General features: G+C 40.1%; 1 protein-coding gene across 6 annotated transcripts in view; it reads right to left on the minus strand.

Annotated features, from left to right (window-relative positions):
• Positions 1-10,494, minus strand: part of Kif16b (kinesin family member 16B) — a 302,607-nt gene that overhangs the window by 139,604 nt on the left and 152,509 nt on the right. For all 6 annotated transcript variants that reach the window (XM_048811331.1, XM_048811330.1, XM_048811329.1 and 3 more), the window contains exons 16-17: positions 5,234-5,316; positions 3,523-3,611 (exon numbers count right to left, since the gene is read on the minus strand). In XM_048811331.1, the coding sequence (XP_048667288.1) occupies positions 3,523-3,611; positions 5,234-5,316 (172 nt within the window). The remainder of the gene's footprint in view (positions 1-3,522; positions 3,612-5,233; positions 5,317-10,494) is intronic.

Consider the following 10,494-nt stretch of genomic DNA (forward strand, 5'->3'; position numbering starts at 1 on the left):
AAAAAAAAAAAAAAAAAAAAAAAAAAAAATGCTTTCCTTTATCTAATGTGTCTTGTTCCAGTATTTGGAACACCCATGTACAGAGAAATTAATTAAACAAACCTTAAAAGGACCCATATGTCTTACTAAAATTGTACTCCTAATCTGTTTGCCAAATTTTTATTAACCACATTATGTGAGAGACACTTTAAAGTACAGAAATGAGTAAGACACAAGATCGCGCACTCTAAAAGCTTCCGACTAATAGGAAAATCACTTACACAAGCAGAATTCTTATCCAATTGCCAGCTCCAGCCCATCCTCCTTGCCTGCTCCATCTCAGGACAGCATGTACCACCTGCCCTGGTGGTTTATACCTATACCTGGATATCACCTTTGATTCTATGATCTCATGTTGCTCCATCCTGATGGCTAAACTCTGATCCAAGCCACCATTATCTTTCATTTGGCTTAGGGAAACAGCTTTCCAAATGATCTCCCACTTGTATACTACATTCTCTAAGAGATACACACTCTAATTTTTATAGTAAATACACCTTTAGGCTACTCCCTTGATTAAATCTCTCCAGTGCCAGTGCCCTTAGAAAACTGACTCCTTCCAATAGCCTAATGGCCCTTCATTAGCTGGCGCTTGACTACCCCCAACCTCACCTTGTACCTCTCTTCTTGCTTACTAAATCCCACTTACTCAGACCCTCTTTCCCCTTCTTACTTCAAAGTCACTGTACTTGCCTTCTTCTCTGCCTGGAACATTCTCCATTTCCTTCTTTCTTTTATAATTATCATCTCACTTTACTCAGGTCTTAGATCAAATGTCCTGGAAGGAGTGAGAACCTTTGAGCACATGGCTTAGCTCTGTGAGAAATGTCCATTCCTCAGGAAGCCTTCCCTGACCACTCCACAAACACTGCCCCAGGACATTTCATTTCATTTTACTTTCAGTATTTTTTTTTTCAATTACCTGTTAATTGTTTCTGTTCTCTGACTAGCATGGAAACTGGTCTTGCCAGTACCACTGTCTTAGAATCACACTTGGTTCCCAGGAGGCACTCTGAAAAGGGTTTGCTGACATATGAATGGACATTACAAAGAAGAATGAAATGAGGACAACAGAAACACAGCAAGGTAGCATAATAAGGGGCATTTATTTTGGCTGGGAGGAGAAAAGTTGGGAAAAACTTCCAGAGGAGAAATCATTTGTATGGTGCCTTGGAGGATGAGTAGGTAGCCAAAAAAAAAAAAAAAAAAAAGCATCTCAGGCTCTGAAACTTACAAAGGAAAAGCTCCAAAGGATTTGAGGGCATGTCTGAGCAATAAAAACCAATTCTAACGTGGCCCAGAACATATGGAGGGAGGTACTGAGAGAGTTACACAGATGATGAACCACTCAATGGCAAGGTGTCAAAACTTTATTATTCAGACAATGAAAAGACCTGAGGATGAAACTGGTATACTCCAAAATGCCTTTTATAAATACTAAGAAAAACTGCTTGAATTTAAAAACAAATAACAAAAAATGGCATTACTTTTAAGAAGACTATATATTCTCCTGCATTATGGGGAGGGAAAAGGACTTCAATCCCATGTGTAAATGAAAAAGAAGGAGGAGCTCAAGACACAGTGAGCCTGTGTCTCAGATGAAAGGCTGAGTACAGAATACTTTTTGGTTTTCAAGGCATAAATAGCCACATTACATTTCCAGATGGTTTCAAGTTAAAAGGTGTCACTGCTGCTTAGGATAAGAAAGGTGGGATGTGGACTTCAGGATTAACTGGATCTTGGGCTCAGCAATCACACTTCATATCACAGAACAATCTGATTAGAAAAACAGTATTTAAGAGAAGGGAAGCATACTATTTAAACTGAAAATAACCTAAAGACCTGCATACTTTATTACATAACATACACAAATGAATGATTCAATCCTAGTCACTGTTTTATCAACAGGAAGTTGCTAAAACCATTGTAAGGGAATTAAGAACCTATGACAAAATATGATTTCTGTGCCCTACCCCCTTTATTTTGGTGATGCTAGGTCTCGAACCCAAGACCTTGTGCATGCTTGGCAAGATCTCTACCACTGAACTCCATCCCCAGTTCATAAAATATACTTTGTGAAGTATTGACTATTCAGTTGGGCTGAGAGTTCTCACATCTCAGGGGTCTCATTAATAGGATTTATCTCAGAAAAGAATTGTTTAATGAGCCCAACTTTCCTCATAACACACGGCACAAGATAGAGAGGATGAATGATAAAGACAAAGGCAGATACAAGGGAGTGAACTGCTTGTGCTTCTACAAGTCTGCAGACACACTGTTGGACCAGTTGGCTTTTTTCTTTATTTCTCCTTTAGCAAGGCGTAGGATCTGGGCATCAGCCCACTAGCCTATAAAAGGAGAAACCCAGAACTATGATCAAAGGTCTCTCCTGTGATGCTGACAAAATTCCTTGTAGGTATCTGCTTTCCACAAACCAGCGTGCTGACCCAATCTGAAGGAATGAGGACCTTTGAGCATATGGCTTAGCTCTGTGAAAAATGCTGAGTCAGAGGGTAAGAGGCAATGGAATTGGGCCCCAACCACAGTAAGTGGTAATGTGTTGCTGGAGTTAGAGACACCTGGATGCATACACTATAGCTCTAAATGAAAGTATGAGTGAACAAATGTATGCAAATTTCCCCAAATGTCACAGGAAAATAGCTGGCAAAAGAGAATGGATACAAGGTGCTTAATACAGTGGCTGGATGTAGTAAACACGAAACAATCAACAGTTCTAAAAGATGTTGTTCTTGTCAGTTGTATATACTTATTAATTCTATTATTTTATGTGAAGTTCTCTGGGGAAGAAAGATAAAATCATGCAGCCTCACAAAACTGGAAGGACCCTAAAAATCCCTTCATCCAGTTTCCTGTTTTCAGATATTTTTGTCATCACTGACTGTCACTTTCCTGATAAAGTCACCAGGAACTTGGGCAAATAGGCTGACCACTCAATTCACCATTAACCCCCTTTAAAATAGTCTTGTTTGTGTTCTCCATGATCCCCTAGTGTTTGAAAGTATTTCCTGGGCACTATATCAGATGCCCTAAGAGTTAAGGCTGCCTCTGTTATTACAAATAACTTACAAAACAAGATGAAAGTGTATAAGCCAAAGGGATCATGTGCTGAGTAATCAAAGTGCCAACTCTAAAATATTAGACAGTTATGAAAATGATAATAAAGCTCATAACAACCCTTGCTAATGCATATTGTGTTGTTAAGCAAAAAATTAGAAAACACAATTCTATTTATGTTGTAATTATAGCTAAGTAAAAGTATGTGTGTATATGTATGTATGTGTGTGTGTGTGTGTGTGTGTGTGTATATATATAGGCTAGGAAGCAACTTGAAAAATGACTACAGCTAATGTGCTAAGGAGGTGCTGTTACAGAAGTTTTAAGTTCCAACTCGTGACTATAATGGAGCTGGCAAGGTGAATACCACAGCAGAGACAATCACAGGGAAGGAGGCTGTCCACTTACCCAGGGTTATACAGCATGACTGCGGACAGGTTCTCACAGGACTTTGAGAGGTCGGTCATGGACAAGCTGAAGGAGGACAGAAGGCCACTCTAAGAGCAGACACAGGGCAGAGTGGTTACCTTAGCAAGGAAGAGAAGGCCAGTGCTGCGGACTCACTGCTTCCAACTTGTAAGAGACAATGAGATGCACATGCTCCTGTTAGCATGCACAACAACTGGTCTATCTGAGGACAGCAGATCTGGAACCTTCAGGCCCTAGTTTAACCTCAAACCAAATCCTGAGTGAGAAGTACACAGGAGCCTGACATTCCAGTATAGGGGACATTCACCAGGAATTGCACAACCCAGATGGTCTCCTTTGAAGATTTTTAAAGTTAAAGTGGAGGAAAGAGGTCACAACCTCTTTGCCATCCTTCTCCCAGGCAGGCAGCATCACCCATTATTAGTGGCACTCACAATTACAGAATGATAAAGACCAGGGAGGCAGAGGTAAGGAAAAACCAAAAAGGTGAGAGTTAGACCTATTTTGCTTCCATGGAAAGCCACTGGAAAACAGGCTTTCTTTCCTCTGTTTCTCTAAGTTTATACCAAAAGAACCCTCAAGAGTGACTCTAGACTGGAACAGAAAAGAGGATTCAGAAGTGGGGCTATGGCTTAGTGGTACAGCACTTCCCTAGCATGTATGAGGCACTGGGTTTGATTCTCAGCACCGCATATAAATAAAATAAGTAAATAAATAAAGATCCATCAATAACTAAAAAGAAATTAAAAAAAAAAAAGAAAGAAAAGAGGTTTCAGTGGCCAGAACAGCAGCCTGGGGAAGGCTAGGGTCTATAGCTCTGTCCTCCATTCCCATCTTTGGTGAGTGCAACCCCAGGCAGTCCTTCTAGAAGAAGGCTGAGATGAGAGGCTATGTAACTTGATGGTTGAGGCAAAGGCCTCAGACTAGTTTCCTCATGTGGTGGTCTCAGAGCAAGTTAGAGAAAGTAAATCTCAGTCCAGTTTTTCCGCTCAGTTCTCTGGAACATGGGCACAATAACATCTGCTGTGCAGATAAAGTAATAGAATACACCCAGGATGTAAGCACAGTTCCTGGCTTAGAAATGTTGGCTGGGGTCTTTACTGTCTTCATCAGTCTAAGGACCAGCCATGACATCCCTAGCAGATTTCCTTCCCTCCCATCTCTTCTCTTCTTTCTTAGGTCCTCAGCTCACACCCCCCAACCCCATTCAGCAATTAAAGCACCCTCTGGATGGCCCTAACTAAGCAAGTCAAAGTCCCTCCCCATTGTCCTAAACTCCTTCCTGCTCTACTTCACACCTCAGTTAAAAACCTAATTTACTGTGGCTGATTTGGGATTTGATGAAAGGGATTCCAATACTGGGTTAATTTCTAAGACAGATGTGATAAGTGGAAGTCATTCTTCATTAATACAAAATGATACCCAGTTCCTTCGGGGGATGGGGGAGAGGCTGAAGAGAAAGAGCTGTAAAGAGCAGGTTCTCTTTGTCAGCCTGGATTCCACTTGCTTGGTCTCTTGCTCCAACACCCCATTATCTGCCTGGAAGCCAACAGTCTAGAGTCTATCCAGGGTATAGAACTTCCTCTCAAGAGGTTCTGTATTTCAGAAAATTAAACTGTTGGAACTACAGTGAACACCTACACTCCCATGCCAGGTCAGAGGCTCCCTCCTAGAGACTTTATACCCTCACCTTTCTCTTCTCCCGGAGCTTGGCAGCTTCCTTCGGATGGTTAAAGCGAAACATATTGGTCCTTCCCAAGAGTATCACAGCACCTGAAAACACACAAAAACACTGATGCATTTATAATAAGCAATGTGGTCAGCTGTAAGAAATGTAATTTTCAGTGTACTATAAAATAATCAGGGAAAGTATTAGTCACCAAAGTCCACTGACACAAGTAAGTTTATTTATGTGTGTGTGTGTGTGTGTGTGTGTGTGTGTTATTGGAGATTTAACCCAGGGGCACTCCACCACTGAGCTATATATACCCCTAACCCTTCTTTATTTTTAAGACAATGTGTTGCTAAATTATTGAGGCTGACCTCCAATTTGGATCCTTCCACCTCAACTTCCCAAGTCTCTGAGATTATAGGTGTGTGCCACCTTGCCAGGCGCACATGTTAATTTTAAACCAGGAAAAACTTTATTTTTACAGGTGGATATCTAAATACTTATAATAACCAAGGCAAAAGTGACAAATGTAAGCATTACAACTATGATAAGATTTTAAATTTAATATATAGACAATTCCACTTTTGATAGTTTGAAAGCAGAACAAAAAACAGTTCTTAAAAGAGGTTTAACATCAAGCAAACATATGGTCACAAATTTTAAAAAAATGTTTACTCATGATATGAGCAGAAATCTCAAAGAAAAGTGCTTTCAAAAGAAATCATAGGCAGAGTACAGGTAACTATTACTAACATCTCCCTCAGAATTTGGTTTGTATGGTCTATTTTCAAGGGAATACACTATTTTCCGTCAAAACCCCATTAAAATTTAGGTGGCCACATTAGACACTCAAGAAAAATTCCTTTTGACAACTAGAGTCCTCCTTATTTAGAAAACGACTGCTCAGCAAGCAAAAAAATTTAAGGAAAATGCACAAGGATAAAAAGTTATAGGTGAGCATGCGGGTGGATTTCAACTTGATCAAGCAAAAACCCTTTCTTTTCTTTTTTGTGGGGAGGAGGGGAGTACTAGGGATTAATATCAAGGGCACTCAACCACTGAGCCACATCCCCAGCCCTATTTTTGTATTTTATTTATAGACAGGGTATCACTGAGTTGCGTAGTGCCTCACTGTTGCTGAGGCTGGCTTTGAACTTTTGATCCTATTGCCTCAGCCTCCCAAGCTGCTGGGATTACAGGTATGTGTCACTGCGTGAGAGACAAGCAAAAACCCTTTCTAAAGTCAGGACTGTTCAATGTAGCAAAGGAGTCATGCAGGGTAGTGAGCTCCATGTCACTGGAGGTGTTTAAGAGAAGTGATCCTGCAGAAGACATTTACAATCCTATTTGGTCCCATCCATGCCTGCATGTCCATAACACCTCAGAACATACCCCATGTTCAAACTAGTCTTGCGGGGGGGACTTATTTGTGAAGACCAGATACACATAATGAAGAAAGTCAACCATGAAGGATGATGAGTATGAGTGTGTGGTTATGTGTGTAACATCAGAGTGACATGTGCAGACTAGAGTAGCTGGTAACAGACCTCTGTACCAAGAACCTAAGCTGAATCTCACTAGATAACCAGAGGCCAAGAGGAGGTGTTCCCTGTGAGGTAATAGCAGAGACAGGCTGAGCCTTAGACTGGAAGATGGCCTGCTATGCTGGGGACAGCAGAGAAAGCCAAGTCCACCCAAAGCACAGGATGTTTAAAATGACAGCAAGAATCGACATTGGATAGAAGAAGCAGAACAGACTATGTATACCACAGGTGCCAAGACAAGAGTTTTCACCAGAAGTCAAGAACTGGTTGACAGCAATAAAACTCAGTCTATAGATAAGCTTTGTGTATCCTCTATAAGATTTCAAAGTCAAACTATTAATTGTCCAAGTTAAAAACTTGGGATTTCACATAAAACTATGTGTTTCTTTTAGCACTCCTAGGCAAATTAGAAGACACAGTGGATCTTGGCTGTCACTGCACAGAAAACTCTGTGGGCTGCTGGTGGCTGTCTCCTTTGGACAAAACACATAACCAGACTCTTGCTTGGGTCGTGTCTTTATCGGGACCCTGCAGGTGATATCATACCCCCAGATATATATTCTGGAGCTTCAGCCAGTGTTGTCTCTCTACCTATTTAATGTACTGTCATACTCTGTATGTCTCAAAGAAGTTTCAAATCCAGTATAGTTAAAACCCAACTGGTTCAGACCATAATCACCTAAGCTAACTGAAAGACTGGTTGTAGTTGTGGTCATTATTTAACAGAAATGGAGTCAGTATGAAAAGGAGAAGGTAGTTTTAGGAGATCCAGAAGGGCAGCAGTGGGTAGCATCCGTTCTACAATATATTTACCTCCTCATGTAAAATCACATTTGTATGTTTTCTAATAATGGAAAGGGATCATTAATATTATTAAGAAAGGTGTTTCCCATGCCTTTCACAACTAAGACTAGGTGCTATGGGCGGCAAATAAGTCAAAAGTGAAGCAATGATGTCTCAGGTATATGTATCTTTAATGTTCTTCAGATACATTAAAGATTAATAATGCAATCATATTCCAGGTGTTAATTACATCTAATCCAATTCCTTTTTTTTCCCTGTTAATCAAATGCCCAGCCATGCAAGTTGAAAATTGCTAAAATATGTTAATGGAAAAATAAAATAGCATTTCAGAGGCATATTTCAAATCGCTTTAAATCATTGAAAATAACCTTGCCACCCATGTTATTTGCATGAAATACACATAAAAAACCCTTTAAGGAGTTATAAAAGAAAGCAAAACTACCCATGACAATTCATTATTTCCATCAAAATAATGTGTGTCAATTGTATGGCATGTTAAAAGGGGCTCCATTATGAATGGCTTCCTTCTCTTTCCTCCACTGTACATTTTTACTCAACAAACACTGAATTTTAAAATGTGCTTCATTTTTACATGATGCTGGATTCATTTAATCAGTAAATACCTGATGAATGTTTATTGTATGCTAGTCATGGTGCTAAATATTACAGATACAGAGGTAAACAAATCAGAAAATGCCTTGCCCTTGTGGAGCTTAAGTAGAAAATAGGAGAGAGGGATAAATAATCAGATAATTGCATAAATGAATGCAAAACAGCAGCTGAAGAAAAGAAAATATGCTCAGGGAACCAGCAGCAAAAGAGGAGGGGATTTACTTTAAGGGAGGCTGGGGAAGGATTCCCTGAAGGAAGCAGTGCTCTGAGGATGAGTTGGGGAGAGGGGCATGTGCAAAGGTCCTATGATAGTAAAAAGCAATGATAATGATGAGTGATTAGAAGATAGTCAGATGGCTGTGGCAGAGGGAATAAGGGACATCATTGTGTAAGATAAGGCTTGAGAGAGAAAAATGGAGACAGTGGAGCACCTCAAACCTTTCAGGATATATAAAGTCTCTTTTGCTCTATGTAGTTGCAATAGAAAGACACTGTAATGGCACATGATTATGTTCGAGTTTTGGAAAGATCATTCTTGCAATTGACTGAAGAATGACCAAAGTGCATGAGAGTAATGTGAACTGAAAAGCTAGGTGACTCTCAGGTTAAAGTGGATGGTACCTCAGGACTGGGTGACAGCAAAGAAGACAAGTAAACAAATCTGAAAGTTATTTAGGAGACAAAATCAACATGATTCAATGATGGGTTAGATACAGAGAGGAGAAGGGAGGTGAGGAAGCCGGATCCTGGGTTTTGGACCACATTGCTGGCTGGATGGGGCACCATCTACTGAGACCAGGAATATTGAAAAAGGACCAAGACTTGATTGGGAAAAGAGTCATGAGTTTGGCTTGAGACATAATGAATTTGAGCTGCCTTTAGCAAATGAAAATATGTATCTGAGGCCCTAAAAGAAAGGCCTATCCTATCTACCTACCTACCCACCTGTTAATTATTTACCGAACACCTGTACATGTATGTATGTGCACATTTTTATAAGCATATATACACATATACAAAGATATTAGATATATTAGTGTAAAAGCCTAGTGTGTGTGTGTGTGTGTGTGTGTGTGTATGTATTTGAGAATTCTTTCTAAGAAACAAAGTCACAGATATGAGAATGTTATTCAAGGAGAAAAGAGGGAGGTAGAAGAAAAGAGGACCTAAGATCAGCACTTGAAGGATGTGGATTTAATGGCCAAGTAGAGAAGGATGAACGTGCAAAAGAAAAGGGAAGAGCCATCAGATAGAGAGAAGGAAACTCTCAGGAGCCAAAGGAAGAAGTGGCTATTGGTTCAGAGTGCTTCTGAGAGGTGGTGTGGTGGCCTTAGTTGGTAGTAGCAAGAAGCCAGAACAAAGGGACTGAGGGGTGAGAGGTAAGGGGTGCAGATCTACCAAGTGCACACAACTCACTGAGAAGTCATAGACAGAAAGATGGAGTTGGTAGTAGTCAGGATCCCCATGGGATTTTTGTTTTTTAAGAAAATTCCTGAGTATACTTAAAAAACAATAAGTGAACCGAAAGAAGCAGATGAATGAATGAATGAATGAATAAAAGGACAAATAAATGAGAATGACAATTTCTGCATGAGACCCAGAACATGTGTCTGGCCAAAGACAAGTCACTCCTTAACTTCTCTAGAATTCATCAATCTGAATAACTCCTAAGGTTCTTTCTAGGTCTTAAATTCTTTTTTAACTATGAACTGCTTCTTGCTCTGAGATTAATGTGATTAATCATAGCAGATGGACTTTCTGTGATACACTTAATTTGTAATTTTGAAAGCGTATCTAAACCACTTCGAAATATATGATGGCTTCTTTGAGATTACTTCAGAGCTTGTTAAATACCTGAAGACAGACAAATTCCAGATGGTCTTAAAAGTGAATGAAGAGAAAAATGACATTGTAAAAGGAAAATGACATTTCTAAAAAAAGAAAGAAAAGCTGAATTTATATTTCTGTGAATAAGAATCACTTAATGCTGGTTTCACACGAGATTTTCTTATTTTAATATTTTAAGCAAACAAAAAAAGTATGTAAATATTTCCTGAGATTTCTAAGTGTTGAGAGCCACAGCCGAAGGGGCCCCAGCAAACTTCCAGCTGCCAAGCAAACTTCCAGCTGCCGGCTGATGATTGGCTCACAGCGGCCCCAGCAACATCTAGCTGATTGGCTCCTCTGCGGTGATGCTCATTGGGCTGTTTCCCTGCCCTTTCAGACCACGGAGCTGCTCATTGGGGGACTTTTTTGGCTCCGCCCATGTGACCCAGCCAATCGGCCTCAAGAGCAGGAGGATTGGGGGAGGTGGAGAGA

The sequence above is a fragment of the Marmota marmota genome, unplaced genomic scaffold, assembly GCF_001458135.2.
Source record: "Marmota marmota marmota unplaced genomic scaffold, marMar, whole genome shotgun sequence".
In the NCBI taxonomy this organism is placed as follows: Eukaryota; Metazoa; Chordata; class Mammalia; order Rodentia; family Sciuridae; genus Marmota; species Marmota marmota.